The following is a 19,301-nucleotide window of genomic DNA, read 5'->3' as shown; positions in this document are numbered from 1 at the left end:
TTGACTTTCAATGCTTACAAATTTAAAATGAAGCATGAGGGCTCAAAGCCTTTGAAGATTAAGGCCTCTAATTCCCAATTTAAAGTGTAGAATTGCAAATTCTGTCCGCTAAGGCTCAGTATCACAGGTTTAAAATTGAAATTTAAGTTAGAAGAATTGGATTTAATGAGTGAAGGCTCAAAATCATACCTTTATAAGGTCTCAATTCCAAATGAAAAGGCTAAGGTTCTTTTTTTGAGTTCTAAAACTTGACTTTCAAGGTTTGAAAATTAAAACTGAAGCGTTAGGACTCAGGGCCCTGGAAAATTAAGGTCAATGTTTCCCAATTTAAGGTGTATAATTGAAAATTGTGTCCGGGAAGACTTAAGATTAAAGGTTTAAAATTGAAATTGAAGTTCGAAGGATTGGATTTAACAATTGAAGGTTCAAATCAAACCTTTAAGGTCTCAATTCTAAATGAAAAGGCAAAGGTTCATTTTTTGAGTTCTAAAACTTGATTTTCAAGGCTTGAAAATTCAAATTGAAGCGTTAGGGCTCAAGATCTTTGAAAGTTAAGGGCTCTATTTCCCAATGTAAGATGTACAATTGCAAATTGTGTCCGCAAAACCTCAGGATTAAAGGTTTAAAATTGAAATTCAGTTTCGAAAGATTGGATTTAATGATTGAAAGTCCAAAATCGTACCTTTAAAGTCTCAATACCAAATGAAAAGGCTAAGATTAATTAATTTTAGTATTGAAACTTGATTTTCAATTCTTGAAAATTAAAAATGAAGCGCGAGGGGTCCAAGCCTTTAAAGATTAGGGCCTAATTCGCAATTTCTGGTGAAGAATTGCGAATTGTGTCCGCGAAGTCTCAGAATTAAAGTTTTAAAATTGAAAGAGAAGTTAGGATTGGATTTTTAATGATTGAAGGCTCAAAATCATACCTTAATTTGAAATGCAAGGGCTAAGATTAATTTTTTGAGTTCTTAAGTTTGATTTTCAAGGTTTACAAATTCAAAATGAGGCCGAAGGCTCAAAGCCTTTGAAAATTAAGGCCTCTATTTCCCAATGTAAGATGTACAATTGCAACTTGTCTCCGTGAAGGCTCAGGATTAAAAGTTTAAAATTGAAAGTGAATTAAACTTTAAGGTCACAATTACAAATGAAAAATCTAAGATTCATCAATTTTAGTATTGAAACTTGATTTTCAAGACTTGAAAATTAGAAATGAGGCGCCAGGGGTCAAAGCCTTTGATGATTAAAGCATCTAATTCCCAATTGAAGGTGTAGAATTGCGAATTGTGTCCGCCAAGGCTCAGGATTCAAGTTTTAAAATTGAAGGTGAAGTTAGGAAGGTTGGATTTTTAATGACTGAAGGTTCAAAATCATACCTTAAAGGTCTTAACTTTAAATGCAAGGCTAAGAATAATTTTTTAAGTTGTGAAATTTGATTTTCAAGGCTTACACATTCAAAATAAGTCGTAAGGGCTCAAAGCCTTTTAAATTTAAAGCCTGTATATCCCAATTAAATAATATGTAAAATTGCAAATTGTGTCCGCGAAGGCTCAGGATTAAAGTTTTAAAATTGAAGTTCAATTTCGAAGGGTTGGATTTAATGATTGAAGGTCCAAATTCGTACCTTTAAGGTCTCAATCCCGAATGAAAAGGCTAAGATTAATCAATTTTAGTATTGAAACTTGATTTTTAAGGCTTGAAAATTAAAAATGAAGCGCGATGGGTCAAAGCTTTTGAAGATTAAGTCCTCTAATTCCCAATTTAAGGTGGAGAATTGCGAATTGTGTCTGCGAAGGCTCAGAAATAAAGTTTTAAAATTGAAAAAGAAGTTAGGATTGGATTTTTAATGATTGAAGGTTCAAAATCGTACCTTAAAGCTATTGATTTCAAATGCAAAGGCTAAGATTAATTTTTTGAGTTCTTAAGTTTGATTTTCAAGGTTTACAAATTCAAAATGGGGCCGAAGGCTCAAAGCCTTTGAAAATTAAGGCCTCTATTTCCCAATTAAAGATGCACAATTGCAACTTGTCTCCGTGAAGGTTCAGGATTAAAAGTTTAACATTGAAAGTGAATTAAACTTTAAGGTCTCAATTACAAATGAGAAATCTGAGATTCATCAATTTTAGTATTGAAACTTGATTTTCAAGACTTGAAAATTAGAAATGAGGCGCGAGGGGTCAAAGCCTTTGAAGATTAAAGCATCTAATTCCCAATTGAAGGTGTAGAATTGCGAATTGTGTCCGCCAAGGCTCAGGATTCAAGTTTTAAAAATGAAGGTGAAGTTAGGAAGGTTGGAATTTTAATGACTGAAGGTTCAAAGTCATACCTTAAAGATCTTAACTTTAAATGCAAGACTAAGAGTAATTTTTTGAGTTGTAAAATTTGATTTTCAAGGCTTACACACTCAAAATAAGTCGTAAGGGCTCAAAGCCTTTTAAATGTAAAACCAGTATTTCAAAATTAAATAATATGTAAAATTGCAAATTGTGTCCGCGAAGGCTCAGGATTAAAGTTTTAAAATTGAAATTCAATTTCGGAGGGTTGGATTTAATGATTGAAGGTCCAAAATCGTACCTTTAAGGTCTCAATTCCGAATGAAAAGGCTGAGATTCATCAATTTTAGTATTGAAACTTGATTTTCAAGGCTTGAAAATTAAAAATGAAGCGCGATTGGTCAAAGCCTTTGAAGATTAAGTCCTCTAATTCCCAATTTAAGGTTTAGAATTGCAAATTGTGTCCGCTAAGGCTCAGTATCACAGGTTTAAAATTGAAATTGAAGTTCTAAGGATTGGATTTAACAATTGAAGGTTCAAATCAAACCTTTAAGGTCTCAATTCTAAATGAAAAGGCCAAGGTTCATTGTTTGAGTTCTAAAACTTGACTTTCAAGGCTTGAAAATTAAAATTGAAGCGTTAGGGCTCAAGATCTTTGAAAGTTAAGGGCTCTATTTCCCAATGTAAGATGTACAATTGCAAATTGTGTCCGCAAAACCTCAGGATTAAAGGTTTAAAATTGATATTCAGTTTCGAAAGATTGGGTTTAATGATTGAAAGTCCAAAATCGTACCTTTAAAGTCTCAATACCAAATGAAAAGGCTAAGATTAATCAATTTTAGTATTGAAACTTGATTTTCAATTCTTGAAAATTAAAAATGAAGCGCGAGGGGTCCAAGCCTTTAAAGATTAGGGCCTTTAATTCGCAATTTATGGTGAAGAATTACGAATTGTGTCCGCGAAGTCTCAGAATTAAAGTTTTAAAATTGAAAGAGAAGTTAGGATTGGATTTTTAATGATTGAAGGCTCAAAATCATACCTTAAAGGTCTTAATTTGAAATGCAAGGGCTAAGATTAATTTTTTGAGTTCTTAAGTTTGATTTTCAAGGTTTACAAATTCAAAATGAGGCCGAAGGCTCAAAGCCTTTGAAAATTAAGGCCTCTATTTCCCAATGTAAGATGTACAATTGCAACTTGTCTCCGTGAAGGCTCAGGATTAAAAGTTTAAAATTGAAAGTGAATTAAACTTTAAGGTCACAATTACAAATGAAAAATCTAAGATTCATCAATTTTAGTATTGAAACTTGATTTTCAAGACTTGAAAATTAGAAATGAGGCGCCAGGGGTCAAAGCCTTTGAAGATTAAAGCATCTAATTCCCAATTGAAGGTGTAGAATGGCGAATTGTGTCCCCCAATGCTCAGGATTCAAGTTTTAAAATTGGAGGTGAAGTTAAGAAGGTTGGATTTTTAATGACTGAAGGTTCAAAGTCATACCTTAAAGGTCTTAACTTTAAATGCAAGACTAAGAGTAATTTTTTGAGTTGTAAAATTTGATTTTCAAGGCTTACACACTCAAAATAAGTCGTAAGGGCTCAAAGCCTTTTAAATGTAAAACCTGTATTTCAAAATTAAATAATATGTAAAATTGCAAATTGTGTCCGCGAAGGCTCAGGATTAAAGTTTTAAAATTGAAATTCAATTTCGGAGGGTTGGATTTAATGATTGAAGGTCCAAAATCGTACCTTTAAGGTCTCAATTCCGAATGAAAAGGCTGAGATTCATCAATTTTAGTATTGAAACTTGATTTTCAAGGCTTGAAAATTAAAAACTGAAGCGCGATTGGTCAAAGCCTTTGAAGATTAAGTCCTCTAATTCCCAATTTAAGGTTTAGAATTGCAAATTGTGTCCGCTAAGGCTCAGTATCACAGGTTTAAAATTGAAATTGAAGTTCGAAGGATTGGATTTAACAATTGAAGGTTCAAATCAAACCTTTAAGGTCTCAATTCTAAATGAAAAGGTCAAGGTTCATTGTTTGAGTTCTAAAACTTGACTTTCAAGGCTTGAAAATTAAAATTGAAGCGTTAGGGCTCAAGATCTTTGAAAGTTAAGGGCTCTATTTCCCAATGTAAGATGTACAATTGCAAATTGTGTCCGCAAAACCTCAGGATTAAAGGTTTAAAATTGAAATTCAATTTCGAAGGATTGGATTTAATTATTGAAGGTCCAAAATCGTACCTTTAAGGTTTCAATACCAAATGAAAAGGCTCAGATTAATCAATTTTAGTATTGAAACTTGATTTTCAAGGCTTGAAAATTAAAAATGAAGCGCGAGGGATCAAAGCCTTTGAAAATGAAGGCCTCTATTTCCCCATTAAACATGTACAATTGCAAATTGTGTTCGCGAAGGTTTAGGATTAAAGGTTTAAAATGGAAATTGAAGTACGAGGGATTGGATTTCATGACTGAAGGTTCAAATGATACTTTGAAGGTCTTAATCTCAAATTAACAAGCTAACATTCATCAATGTTATTAGTGAATCTTGACTTTCAATGCTTACAAATTTAAAATGAAGCATGAGGGCTCAAAGCCTTTGAAGATTAAGGCCTCTAATTCCCAATTTAAAGTGTAGAATTGCAAGTTCTATCCGCTAAGGCTCAGTATCACAGGTTTAAAATTGAAATTTAAGTTAGAAGAATTGGATTTAATGAGTGAAGGCTCAAAATCATACCTTTATAAGGTCTCAATTCCAAATGAAAAGTCTAAGGTTCTTTTTTGAGTTCTAACACTTGACTTTCAAGGTTTGAAAATTAAAACTGAAGCGTTAGGACTCAGGGCCCTGGAAAATTAAGGTCAATGTTTCCCAATTTAAGGTGTATAATTGCAAATTGTGTCCGGGAAGACTTAAGATTAAAGGTTTAAAATTGAAATTGAAGTTCGAAGGATTGGATTTAACAATTGAAGGTTCAAATCAAACCTTTAAGGTCTCAATTCTAAATGAAAAGGCAAAGGTTCATTTTTTGAGTTCTAAAACTTGATTTTCAAGGTTTGAAAATTCAAATTGAAGCGTTAGGGCTCAAGATCTTTGAAAGTTAAGGGCTCTATTTCCCAATTAAAGATGCACAATTGCAACTTGTCTCCGTGAAGGTTCAGGATTAAAAGTTTAACATTGAAAGTGAATTAAACTTTAAGGTCTCAATTACAAATGAGAAATCTAAGATTCATCAATTTTAGTATTGAAACTTGATTTTCAAGACTTGAAAATTAGAAATGAGGCGCGAGGGGTCAAAGCCTTTGAAGATTAAAGCATCTAATTCCCAATTGAAGGTGTAGAATTGCGAATTGTGTCCGCCAAGGCTCAGGATTCAAGTTTTAAAAATGAAGGTGAAGTTAGGAAGGTTGGAATTTTAATGACTGAAGGTTCAAAGTCATACCTTAAAGATCTTAACTTTAAATGCAAGACTAAGAGTAATTTTTTGAGTTGTAAAATTTGATTTTCAAGGCTTACACACTCAAAATAAGTCGTAAGGGCTCAAAGCCTTTTAAATGTAAAACCAGTATTTCAAAATTAAATAATATGTAAAATTGCAAATTGTGTCCGCGAAGGCTCAGGATTAAAGTTTTAAAATTGAAATCCAATTTCGGAGGGTTGGATTTAATGATTGAAGGTCCAAAATCGTACCTTTAAGGTCTCAATTCCGAATGAAAAGGCTGAGATTCATCAATTTTAGTATTGAAACTTGATTTTCAAGGCTTGAAAATTAAAAAATGAAGCGCGATTGGTCAAAGCCTTTGAAGATTAAGTCCTCTAATTCCCAATTTAAGGTTTAGAATTGCAAATTGTGTCCGCTAAGGCTCAGTATCACAGGTTTAAAATTGAAATTGAAGTTCGAAGGATTGGATTTAACAATTGAAGGTTCAAATCAAACCTTTAAGGTCTCAATTCTAAATGAAAAGGTCAAGGTTCATTGTTTGAGTTCTAAAACTTGACTTTCAAGGCTTGAAAATTAAAATTGAAGCGTTAGGGCTCAAGATCTTTGAAAGTTAAGGGCTCTATTTCCCAATGTAAGACGTACAATTGCAAATTGTGTCCGCAAAACCTCAGGATTAAAGGTTTAAAATTGAAATTCAATTTCGAAGGATTGGATTTAATTATTGAAGGTCCAAAATCGTACCTTTAAGGTTTCAATGCCAAATGAAAAGGCTCAGATTAATCAATTTTAGTATTGAAACTTGATTTTCAATTCTTGAAAATTAAAAATGAAGCGCGAGGGGTCAAAGCCTTTGAAGATTAAGGCCTCTAATTCCCAATTTAAGGTGTAGAATTGCGAATGGTGTCTGCGAAGGCTCAAAAAGTTTTAAAATTGAAAGTGAAGTTAGATTGATTGGATTTAATGCTGAACGTTCATAATCATATCTTTAAGATCTTAATTGGAAATGCAAGGCTAAGACTAGTTTTTTGAGTTATGAAATTTGATTTTCAAGGCTTACAATTTCAAAATGAGGCACGAGGGCTTACAGCCTTTGAAAATTAAGGCCTCTAATTCCCTATTTAAGGTGTAGAATTGCGAATATTGTCCGCCAAGGCTCAGGATTAAAGTTTTAAAATTGAAAGTGAAGTTAGATGGATTGGATTTAATGATTGAACGTTCAAAATCATATCTTTAAGGTCTCAAGTTCAAATGAAAAGATTCATTTTTTTATGACATCAATTGACCCGAACGGTATTATGGAAGTAAACAGAAAATTGGTAAATAGTTACCAAATTAGAAGGAATCTCAATGTTACGCAAAGCCCGCCGATAACGCCAATTAAGATAAAAGGGTCGGGGAAAGGCTATATATATATCAATAAAAAATCCTAGAAGTCGGTGATTATTCAAAATGGGCAAGATTTTGATACTTTCATGCCTGCTGTCGTTAGCGATTTGCGCATCCCATAAGCGTAAGTACCGTAACTCAAAAGGTACCATTTTTGAACAAACTTTCCAGACAAATGGAAGCTTTGTCGACCGGATGAAGAAAACAAGAAGCAGTGCGTCGAAGATCTAACGCAGGACGTGATGTTGGCATTTATGCACGGTAACTCAACGTATACTCTCCATAGCACTACTACTGAATGTTTTAGGAGTTCCAGAGCACCAGCTACCCGTTTTACTAGAACCGCTAAAAATTGAGCACGCGTCGCTCTTGCACGATATCAAAACTCCACCAATCAAATTCGTTGGGGAATACACGAACATTCGCATGTATAATTTGACAGTGTGCAACATTACAAAAATAGAGTGAGTTTCTGCACTTTCCACGTCGAGTAGGTAACTAAACCCTGTCTTTGCAGCTTCGAACATCACGCACACGAGTTCTCATACCAGTACCATTTCTCGAACCCGCAAATAAAAGGATTCGCCGATTTCAATTACAAGGACCTCATCCTGGACGGAAAGAACTTGAGCTGCTCGGGCCAGGGGAGCTGGTCTTACGGTACCATCGCCCTGAAGATGAACGTAGACTAACGAAACGTTTTCCAGACGACGCAGATGTAGTGTTCGGCATAACGGTAAAGGTTGACCATAAACCCCACGGTGCAGTATCGGCTCAAGTGACGGATAGCACCCTGAAATTCCTGAAGGCGACGTTATCAGTAAATTACGTTAGCGAGGAGTCTCCGGAGCGCGCCGAAGGGCTGAACGCTTTGGTCAAGGATCACGCCCAAGCTATTTACGACGGCGTCATCCAGGACTTCGCGGGTATTTACAATACGGCCATAAGGAACGTCGTAAATGAGATCTTATCTCGTGTACCTTTGAAGTTATAATGTCAGAGTTTAATAGTTCATAAGTCGCTCTTATCGCATGGTAAATAAATAATAAAGGCACAACAAGAGCAATAGCAATAATCAAAAAATCAGTCGCACAAGAATTGTGAATGTGTGATTCATAAAAGTGGTAGATGGGGGAGGGGGGGGGGGGAGTTTTGATGCTGTGTGACAGTAGCAGAGAGGTCATGGGTGTTATCCTCCAGGGCACATTCTTATCCATTTTATTCCCCTGGTAACCATTTCTCCTTAAAAAAATTGTAGCAAAAATCATAAAGGTACAGGAAGGATCAGAAATGGTTTTAATAGTTGAAGATGAAAATGGGAAATTGAAGACGAATGAGAAAGAAAATCTGGAAAAACATGTAGAGAGCAGAAAAATCGAAGAATTGCATTGATTCGTCATTTGCTATTTCCACGATTTTCAACAAATGGAACGATGTTCGATCAAAAATGTGAATTTTTCGAGTTTTAAAAAAAGTTGTTTTGAAATTTTCAAAAAATTTCTGCCTCAAAAAGATTATCTTTAAATTGAAAAATTAGTTAACTGACTTTACATGCTACAATTCAGCAAAAGATTAGATCAAAAATGTAGAAGTTTCTCCCACAAACTTACAAAGGTGGAGGGAGACTGAAGTGGTATAGTAACCAAATAAATTCAAAAACTATTACGATAGTCCTGGGAGCTATTTATGGGGTAAAATGTTTTCCTGGGGGGGGGGGCATTCCATGCACCCCAGACGACCCCGGAACTAAACCGTCTCCCAAAACCTTTTTTGATTAATTTTTAGGGAATGTGAACAATTTTTCCTACATGAAAGTTCTAAGGGCTGAACGTTTAGGGGAAGAATGTAACATCGGGGGGTCTGGGGAGTACGTATCAAGACAGTTAAGTTTCAACAGAGAATTATCAAATATCTCTGTTCTTAGGGAGTATTCCATACCCCCCAGACCCCCCGGTGGTAAACTGTACTCGAAAATTTTGAAGCAGATCTCTGATTATATTGTAGGGAGCGTCAACAATTTTTCCCCACAACCTCCCCACTCCACAAAATCCACCACACTGTTTGGAATACGTCGCGACCCAGCGAAATGGCAACAAAAGTGGTGGAGATGCACCCTCTTAGTTCCTACGGGGGATATAATATCTCCACGAAAGTTGACTAAATTCTGGGAGAGGCAGTTACGTCAGGTCAAGTGTCAAGTGTGAAGTGTCAAGTGTCAAGTATGGGAGATATTTCATACATGAAAGATCTAAGCAGAGTTGGGTACTGCTTGCGAGAAAAGCACTTTTTGGAGCAGCCGCTTGGTGCTCGATACTCGAACGTTTAGTTAAAGTGCTCGGCGCTCGAGCGCCTTTTTTCCGGGGGGTCCGGAATACCCCCAGCACACAGGAGGTACAATTTCCTTTTCCTGAAAAGTAAGTTTTAAAAAAGGATTATCTCTTTTCCTGAGTTATATCCCAAGCCCCCCCCCCCTCCCGGTGCTAAATTGCCCCCAAAATCTTAAATCAAGTTTTTAATTACTTGTGTGGGAACGTCAACAATTTTTCCCCTCGTGGGAGATACTCCATACACGATATTCTAAGGGCTGAACGTTTTTGGAGGAGAACCGTAACACCGGGGTTTGGAATCCCCCCCCCCTCCCTCCCAACACACAGGAAGAAACAATTTGCTATTTCAAGAGCGAGGATTATCTAATATCTCTGTTCCTGGGGAGTTTGGGAGGACAGTGTAACATCGGGGGGTCGGGGGTATGAAATACCATCAAACCCCCCCCCCCCCCGGTGCTGAACAGCATAGTTTTCATTACTTTGTAGAGAATGTCAACAATTAGTACTTTTATGGTGGACATTTTATAGAGGAAGGTTCTAAGGGCTGAACTTTTTGTGTAGAATGTACCACTAGGGGCTCTGGGGGGTATAAAGTACCCTCCAGCACACAGGATGAAGCAATTACTTTTTCCTGAAAACTGTTATGCGACAGCTAAGTTTCAAAAAAACGGGTCATCAAATCTTTGAATGAAAGGTCAACAATTTCCCCTATTTTGGGAAATATTCAATATCACACAAGAGGAATAGATTACCTTTTCCTGAGAATAGACTTGCTATAGTCTCTAATCATGACAGTTAAGTTTCGTAAGAGGACTATCAAGTATCTTTTTTCCTGGGGGTATTCCATACCCCCCAGACCCCCCGACACTGAACTGTCTCCCAAAATGTTTTTTAGAGCATACTTTTCAATACCTTGTAGGGAATGTCTACCATTATTATTTTTCTGGGTAATATTCCATACACAAAAGTTCTGAGAACTAAACGTTTTGGGGGTGAGTGTAATACCGGGGGGTCTGGGGGGTATGGAATACCCCCCAGCACACAGGAGGAATAGATTACCTTTTCCTGAGAATAGACTTGCTATAGTCTTTGATCATGACAGTTACGTTTCGTAAGAGGACTATCAAATATCTTTTTTCCTGGGGGTATTCCATACCCCCCAGACCCCCCGATACTTAACTGTCTCCCAAAATGTCTTTTAGAGCATACTTTTCAATACCTTGTAGGGAATGTCTACCATTATTCTTTTTCTGGGTAATATTCCATACACAAAGGTTCTGAGAACTGAACGTTTTGGGGGTGAGTGTAATACCGGGGGGTCTGGGGGTATGGAATACCCCCCAGCACAGAGGAGGAATAGATTACCTTTTCCTGAGAATAGACTTGCTATAGTCTTTGATCATGACAGTTACGTTTCGTAAGAGGACTATCAAATATCTTTTTTCCTGGGGGTATTCCATACCCCCCACACCCTACGATACTGAACTGTCTCCCAAAATGTTTTTTAGAGCATACTTTTCAATACCTTGTAGGGAATGTCTACCATTATTCTTTTTCTGGGTGATATTCCATACACAAAAGTTCTGAGAACTGAACGTTTTGGGGGTGAGTGTAATACCGGGGGGTCTGGAGGGTATGGAATTCCCCCCAGCACACAGGAGGAATAGATTACCTTTTCCTGAGAATAGACTTGCTATAGTCTCTAATCATGACAGTTAAGTTTCGTAAAAGGACTATCAAGTGTCTTTTTTCCTGGGGGTATTACATACCCCCCAGACCCCCCGATACTGAACTGTCTCCCAAAATATTTTTTAGAGCATACTTTTCAATACCTTGTAGGAAATGTCTACCATTATTCTTTTTCTGGGTGATATTCCAAACTGGCGAATTGTTAACTCGAACGGCCAACCTTAATCACCAATTCGTTATGGAAATACCTGCCTACGAATCAAACAGGAGCCTAAGGTGTCAGAGCGGAGGCTTCCACGGTCAGAGTTAGTAAGGCAAGAAAAAAAGCAAAATAACATAAAAATCGAATAAGTATATAAATCTAAAACTAGAGTCATACATCACCACCCATTTCTCTTATACAATACGCCAAATTTCCAGTTTCCACGCATCCCGAATTATCGGTTGCAACCAAATAGCCTTAATTAAGACGGACGGAATATGATCTAAATTTCCCGACATCTAGTCGGCGAGATTTTCGAAACCAATTATAAAAAATAGTAATACAATGCCCCACAGAAATCAAACGACGTAGACAAGACGGGCGTCATTTCCACCTGTGGTTTACGAATAGCATTCCACTAATCAATTTCTATGGTATGTATAATGCTCATAGAAATCTTAACAAATGATTTACAATTGGTAAGGGGGTAATTACTTGAAGGAAATATCATCAAAGTTTTATTTTCTGCGTGAACGTTTTAGGAGTGTGGGGGTATAATATCCCCCCAGCCTAAAGACACCTTTTGTTAAATCATAAATACCTATGCTGATGATTAAGAAAAAGATATGTAAAGTCGTTATACAAAGTTTTCGTTATTAAGTTCCTTTAAGAGAATTATCCCAAATAATTACTAATTAAATGACTTTAAAATGAAAAAAAATTATTTGTAGGAAGTGTCACCAAAGTTTTTCTTTTTTCGGAAGGTTCCAAGTGGAATTTCCCCCCCCTCCCCCCCAAAGACAATAAACCCACACCCAAAGCAACTGTTGGGGCATTCCATATCCCCCAGATCCCAATAATTAATATGGTATTAATACTTTGTAGGACTTTCCTTTTTTTGGGAGATTATCTACCTACACGAGAATTGTAAGGGGTGACCGTTTTTAGGAGGCACGAAGGACCGTTGGTCTGGGGGGTATGGAGTACCTTCCACAGAAAGACACTGATGACCTTACTCCGAAAACAACCGTCCTGGAAAAAGTAATTAATTCCTTCTTTGTGCTGGGTGGCTTCCGATTTTCCATTATGCCAGGGCAATAACGACTTTTGCCCTCGATGAATTCCGCACAAATTTACTTAGGGATTAAGACTAAGAGGTTATTCCTTGGTAGTTGTCTACCCGAATTTGCAAATGTACGGTTAAAATGGTGGGATAAGTTGTCCATAGTTTATACTCCAAATAATTTTATATTGGAAATTAACTGGTCGCATTGACGACTGAACGCGAATCAGGGAACTTTAATTTTCCCTAAGGATCACGCACTGGTCACGCTACGTGCTTAACCACGAATCCTCAAAGTTGATTTCCCATAATTAATTCCCTCTATCCCTTATTAATTAATGAACGCTCACAAAATTGCTTCTTATTAACGCAGACCGACATCTTTAATCGTGAATTCGTTTGCTTAGTTCTCGCTCTACGAATGTAACAAGAGACTAAATTATTCGCAAATTATGTTAATAGGAGGTTTAAACTCCATTCATTTGATACCCTTTTGAACGTTTGTAATTAAAGGTCGAACTACACAAAACAAAGATTTCTCGGCAAACATTTTATTGAAAGCGGTTGACACTGTGCTGATCCACTTGACCTAGCTAAAACATCTCCCACGGGGTGATCCCAGACTCTACGAATCGGTAGTCTAAAAGATTTGTTTTTTAGTTGCGTAGATCACTTTCGCAATGCACCCACCGTTTTACTCTTAGGGGGCGTGGTTGCTTTTTCCGTTGTTACATCCTGAAATTAAGCAAAATGGGTGAACATTATCCCACGATTTTATGCTGAAGAAGGAGGAGCCCCTCAAAATGTGATGCGTTTAATAATTAGTGACCTGATAGTTGCAGTGGTGTAGTGCCAACCTACCTTAGGTTTTTCAGTGGGTTTCTTCGTAGCCTAAAACCAAGAGATATAGACCGTTACAAATATGCACTTTGTGGGTTAGACCTACCGGTTTCTCTGTTGGAGGAGGAGGAGAGTGGTCGTTTTTCTCGGTGTTGACAACCTAAACAAAAGAAATTATTCTGCATTGGGTTGTCGAAATGTAAGTAAATTAAAGCTCTCCTCAATTCTTGGCACTTACCACCTCCGCTACTGCTGGAGTTTGGTGACCTGTAGACTGAAACCAAAAACTACGTTACTCTTTAAAGCTACGAAATTAAATGAGCTGGGCCGTACCAGTTCAGCTATTAGCATCTTTTCTATCTCTTTGAGCCGGTCCAGGACATCCTTCTGAAAAATGAACGCGGGTAATCATTGCCCGTGCAAGACCTTGGCATACCTTCACCGATTCTGGAATCGGTTCGTCTCCTACCGACGGCCTTACCATACCGTGTGGAGGTGCTTCGTTCTCGTGGTGTTGTGGTCGTCGGAAGAAAGGTCCATGCTTCGCCGCGAGCGGCTTCAGGTGTTTTTCCACCTAGAGGCAATTCAAATTATATGACAAAAGCGCAATTGCCCACCTCACCCAATCATGTAGAGAAGCTTCGTGGTGCAGCAAGTCGGACCGAGGAGTGAAATGTTGAGGTCTCCAATCGTCGCCTTTCTTCTCCTTGTCGGAAGCCAAACGCTCGCGCCAACTGCCGTAGTGGCCTTTGGGAAAGTCCTAAGTGGAAATGGCTAAATCGTCGCCTGCACTTCAAGAAACCTTACCCATCCATTGGAGGATCCTAAAATGAAGATTCGCAACAGTTTTCGCCAGAATTTCACTTACCAAGAGGTGAGAGGGCGACCAACGCGCACAAAAGAACAGAAAGCGGTGACATTTTGGGACACGAACTGTTGCAGTTTGGCAACGAGGTCGCCTTTTTATAACAGTCAAAAATCGCACACCGTTTTTTTTCCTCGAAATTGGGCTAATTGGAGTTTCTGAAGATAAGGCGAAGAAAAATACGCTCCAATCGCCTCGTTACTGCAATCACGCGTTAAGGAAGGATGATTACGGGGATATCGTGCTTTTACGGACCACTTCCGTTAATCAACTTTGTTTTAGACTTGCGATGACCTATTCGGTCAAGGGAGTGGAACCCTTCGTTCCTCAGGAGGTGCACTGTCACTGGTACCTCCAAGTTAAACCGACTCTGACCGTTTAGATAACACTGTAATATTTCTCCGGATTTTCTGTGAATTTACTCCTCTCGTGCACCAGGTGACGTCGTTCATTACCATGGGTTTGTGGTGGCATACCTTACCTTCTTGGGCATTCTTCCAAACGATCCTCCACCCTTAAAAGGAAGAAGAACCTCGTAGTCCCTTGAAACATTAAAACGAAAGTTTGAAACAACTAGCAAAGTTCAGGCACTCGAAATCCCTCACCTTGGCTATCGACAAAACCTTGCAAATCCGAATTAGGCATCTGCATAGAGCCCCTATAGCCTCAGAAGCCGGACGTTGTTTCTTGGTTGTGGATGGAATCTTGTTATCAAATCTGCTGCATGACCCAGTGATCCAGTTTCAGTAAATGGCGACCCCTATCAGAAAAGGTGTTGGCACTCCTGCACCAATGGTGAACTCTTCAAGGTTATCTACATGCGTATGTAAAACGTATCCGGTATTATACTGAGATTTGCAATTAAAACTGCAAATTAAATTCGAACTAAAATTAAGAACCCTAAAAGAAAATCACAGGTAACCCTCTGCGTTGATAACCCAAAAATGAACATAACCTCTAATAAGAGAGCTAATTATAAATGAACGTGCAACAATCGTCGATGGAAAATTATATATGAAATATCAGCCAATCTAAAGAAAAAAAATGGCGGATACTTACGATTAGCCAGAAAAAAAAATGCAGCGCTCAGGGCGAAATTCCGTCCACGAAACATTGAGGCATCCCCAAATCAGAATTCAATCGCTTTACACTAAGAATTGCGGCAATTAAAATTCAACAATGGACGGAGTCATGATCTATTCGAAGGTCACGACTGCTACGAGGATCATTCAACAAAATATACCTTGAACAATAACAATACTTGTAATTAAGAAAATAAATCGTTACAGAGATCTAGCCTAGTCGGTTCGTGATTTTTCATGGCCCTTAAAGACTATGACAGACCTTTAGAAATCTTCAAGGCTCTCAAAATGGCGTGAAAGATCTTCTGTGGTGCGCAAGGTCCTACAAGGTCCAGAAACTTTGATGACCTTTTAATTTGTAAAAGGTTTTCTAACACACTCCTCCCCCAGCAGCACACCATTGATTCTATCGAGATCTCCGTTTTTAACTTAATTTTTCGGAAATAATAATAAAATCTTCTTTTGCTGTGGAGTATCCCCCCCCCCCCAGGTGCTAAAGGGCTAAAAGTTTTATAGGTGAAAGTGTTACCTGCCATCGAGATTTAATTTTTGGGAAATTGTCATCCAACCGTCTTTTTCAGGGGGGGGGGGGATTCCATACTGCCCAGACCGCCCCCGTGCTATGTTCTCTGCAATACTTCTTGGGAAAGGATGTGATGATCCTCTCCTAAAAAGTGACATGTGGGGCTAAAAGTTTTGTGGGGAAAGGTATTACCGGGTCTGGGGGGTATTGAATACCCCAGGCACGAAAGTCATCACGGAGGAACAGGATAATATCGAGCCCACTTTTGCTGTGTCGATTTAAAATTATTTACTAAAATTTAAGATTATCCAATCTTCCTTTGATAGGGGCGCTTCGTACCCCCCAGACTCCATGGTTATGTTTCTTCAAAACACCCTTTAGGAGAAAACAATGTAATAATCTTTCATAAAAAGGAACATGTGAGCCCTGAGAGCGAAAAGTTTTGTGGGGTCTGAGGGATATGGAATCCCCCCCCCCTCCCCCAGCACACCATGGTTCTATGACCGATTTCAGCAGGTCCTCACGAAGAAACAAGATACTATCGAGTCCATTTTTCCTGTGTCGCTTTAACGCTGGCAAAGTTTTGGTGATTAGCAATTTTCCCAAAACTTTTAGCCCTCACGACTCACATCTGACTGTTTAGGAAGGACTCATTAGATTATTTCCTCCCCAGAGGTATTATGAGGACATAGCACTGGAGGGTTTGGGGGTATTAGGAAATCGTCACGAAGAAACGAGCCCATTTTTGCTGTGTCACTTTAAAACCTTGCCGCTGTTAACCTAATTTTTCGGAAATTACCAACTCTTCCTCCCCCAAACCCCTCGGTGCCCTCTACACCATTTAAGAAAAAATAATGTGATGATCATGTGAGCCCTAAGGACGAAAAGTTTTGTGGGAAAAGGTGTAACCGGGGGGTCTGGGGGGTATGGAATACACGATGGTTATATGCCCGTATTCAGAAAGTCATAACGGGGACACAGGGTACTAACGAGTCCCTTTTTGGTGTGTCGTTTTAAAACTCTGACCGCCTTTAACTTATTTGTTTTCGGAGTTCACCACATATTTCTTTGATGGGGGTATCCCATACCCCCCGGTGCTGTTTTCCACGACACGTCTTGGGAGTACAACAATCTAATGGTCCCCGAAAAGTAACATGCGAGTCCTGAGGTTTAAAAGTTTTGCGTGGAAAGGTGTTACCGAGGGGTCTGAGTGGTAAGGAACCCCCCCCCCCCCACATGATAGCTTCACTACCGTTTCCAGAAAATCATCACGTAGGAACAGGATAGTATTGATTCCTTTTTTGCTGTGTCGCGTTACAACCTCTCTCAGACTTTAACTTAAAGTTTCGGAGATTGCATTTCTGGTAGGTATTCAATACCCCTCCCCTCCCCCTTCTGCTTTATATTCTACAACACTTTTTGTGGGAAAACAATGGGATGGTCCTTTCCGAAAAAGTAACGTGTAACGTGCGACTTTACGGTCGTTTAGAGGCGGGGGGGGGGGGGTGTCAATCCGCCTGGTGATGAATTAAATACCCCCCCCCCCCCCCACACACACACGATGGCTTTATTACCGGTTCCATATCCTTCACGAGCGAACAAGATACTATTGAGGTCTTTTTGCTGTCTCTTTATAACCCTACCGCTTGTAACCTAAATTTTCGAAGAATGTCAAATCTTCCTTTGCTGGGGAAGGCACTCCATTCCCTCCAGATCCCCCGGTGCTATGTTCTCGACAAGCACTCCTTAAGACAAAGCAATCTGATGGTCCATTCTGAAACAGTAACATGCGAGTACTTAGGGCTCGAAGTTTTGTGGGGACGGGTGTTACAGAGGGAGGGATGCCCTTAATTTTTATGAAATGATCAAGTCTTCCTTTGCTGGGGGTATTCCATACCCTCAAACAATATTTATAATACCTCTTAGGAGAAAACAATGTGATAGTCTTTTCCTAAAAAATATTCTACGAGTCCTTAGGGCTAAAAGTGTTGCGGGTAACGGTGTTACCGGGGGGTTTGGGGGGTGCGGAATACCCTCCAGCACACGATATGGTTTATGACCGTCACCAAAAAGTTTTGAGGAGGGAACAAGGTACTAAAGAGCCCTTTCTTGATGTGTGGATTTAAAGCCCTTCCGCTTTTAACTTACTTTTTTGGAGATTATCAAACCTTCCTTTTCTGGTAGGTATTCCATACCTCCCCACCCCATACCCCTCTCTTTGTATTCCACAACACTTCTTAGGAGAAAATAATCTGATGGTCCTTTCCTAAAAAGTAAAATGCGACTCCTGAGGGCTAAAAGTCTTGTGGGAAAAGGTGTTACCCGGGGGGTCTGGGGGGGTTTGGAATACTCCCCAGCATACGATGGTTTCATGGTCGTTTTCAGAAGGTCATCGCGAAGAAACAGGATACTATAGAGCCCATTTCTGCTGTGTCGCTCTAAAACCGTGCCGCGCTTTATTTATTTTTGTTGGAGATTATTAAACCTTCTTTGTTGGGGAGGGGGAGGGGGTTATTCAATTTCCCCAAACGGGCGAAAGGTTTTGGTTGGGAAAGGGTGGAGTAATCCCCCAGAACACGATGGTTTTAGGTGAAAGCAATCTGATGATCCTTTCTTAAAGAGTACCATAGTCCTGAGACCTTAAACTTTTGTGGGGAAAAGTGTTACCTGGTGCCAGGAAAAGGAGGGACGAGTATTCCTAGAATTTCAAGAGCACTTAAAAAGGGGAAGATCGAGAGAAGTAATTACCAAATTCTAGTTGAACTAGATAACATTTTTTAAAAAGGTTCTGAGGGGGTTTGGAGAGAACTGTAAGAGTTTCAACAGAATTGTAAAAAACGTCATAACAATTTTGATATTAAAGGAAATTTTAAGAGACAACATCAGAAGAAATGCTTTACTATATCCAAAGAATTCGAAATTTCACCGTAAATTACTGTTAAACCGACCAGATCTACACGAAAAATTTTACATTTCAGAAAGACCTAGTTACTCAAGAGGAAAGTGAGATCTAACAATCAAATAATAAATAAATTTCTGAAGGGATTGCAAATTTTTAAGGGAAGAATATCGGTAAGGGATCTTCGGCAATATTTCGAAGTTCAGAACATGAGACACATCCACCTTCATTGCTTATTATTATTACCATTGTCTAATCCTTCATCGACTTGATGGCGACCTGATGGCGCCCCGATGTCGCTCTAAATTTCTAGAATATTCGCTACAATACGTAAATACCTTCTTAAGAAAAGTTAAATCAATAAAATTTTAAGATAATATAAAGAAAATGTTACGAAGACTTCAAGGGAATTGCAAGAGGACCCCCCGAGAGCCGTACTAGAATTTTTAGAGAGATTTTACAGAATGAAGAATGGATTTAAAGAAATCTGAGATGAGTTCCAAAGTAACTGAGCTTCAGTAAAAATTAAGCGAATTTGATTTTTTTGAGAGAATTTTATGAACATTCCAAGAGAACTTCATTAAAATCAAAAAAGAGAATTTTTAGAAGGGAGAATTTCGAGAGGATCTCAGGTTAAAGAATTACAAATAAATGTCGTGGAGACTTCAAGAGGATTTCAAGAGAATTTTGAGGGGTGTGTGTAGCCGGGAGTGAGGGGTAAAG

At 38.6% G+C, this 19,301-nt stretch overlaps 2 protein-coding genes across 2 annotated transcripts; one reads left to right on the top strand and one right to left on the bottom strand.

Moving 5' to 3' along the window:
* The first annotated feature begins 7,094 nt into the window (after nucleotides 1–7,094).
* LOC116174178 lies at nucleotides 7,095–8,154 on the top strand. Its single transcript, XM_031492049.1, has 5 exons — nucleotides 7,095–7,212; nucleotides 7,260–7,349; nucleotides 7,396–7,552; nucleotides 7,606–7,748; nucleotides 7,796–8,154. Exons 1-5 carry the CDS (start codon nucleotides 7,152–7,154, stop codon nucleotides 8,080–8,082), a joined length of 738 nt encoding a protein of 245 aa, XP_031347909.1. The 5' UTR covers nucleotides 7,095–7,151; the 3' UTR covers nucleotides 8,083–8,154.
* A 4,750-nt stretch (nucleotides 8,155–12,904) lies between these two features.
* On the bottom strand, nucleotides 12,905–14,195 carry LOC116175122. The gene is made up of 10 exons (XM_031493228.1): nucleotides 14,078–14,195; nucleotides 14,017–14,033; nucleotides 13,832–13,969; nucleotides 13,646–13,783; nucleotides 13,543–13,596; nucleotides 13,448–13,483; nucleotides 13,316–13,369; nucleotides 13,231–13,260; nucleotides 13,060–13,104; nucleotides 12,905–13,009 (listed from the first exon to the last, which is right to left on the bottom strand). Exons 1-10 carry the CDS (start codon nucleotides 14,127–14,129, stop codon nucleotides 12,995–12,997), a joined length of 579 nt encoding a protein of 192 aa, XP_031349088.1. The 5' UTR covers nucleotides 14,130–14,195; the 3' UTR covers nucleotides 12,905–12,994.
* Between the last annotated feature and the right edge of the window lie 5,106 nt (nucleotides 14,196–19,301).

This window comes from Photinus pyralis, unplaced genomic scaffold, assembly GCF_008802855.1.
Source record: "Photinus pyralis isolate 1611_PpyrPB1 unplaced genomic scaffold, Ppyr1.3 Ppyr1.4_LG6, whole genome shotgun sequence".
Classification (NCBI taxonomy): Eukaryota; Metazoa; Arthropoda; class Insecta; order Coleoptera; family Lampyridae; genus Photinus; species Photinus pyralis.
The sequence above is the reverse complement of the archived record's forward strand: the minus strand, read 5'-3'. Positions and strand labels throughout refer to the sequence as shown.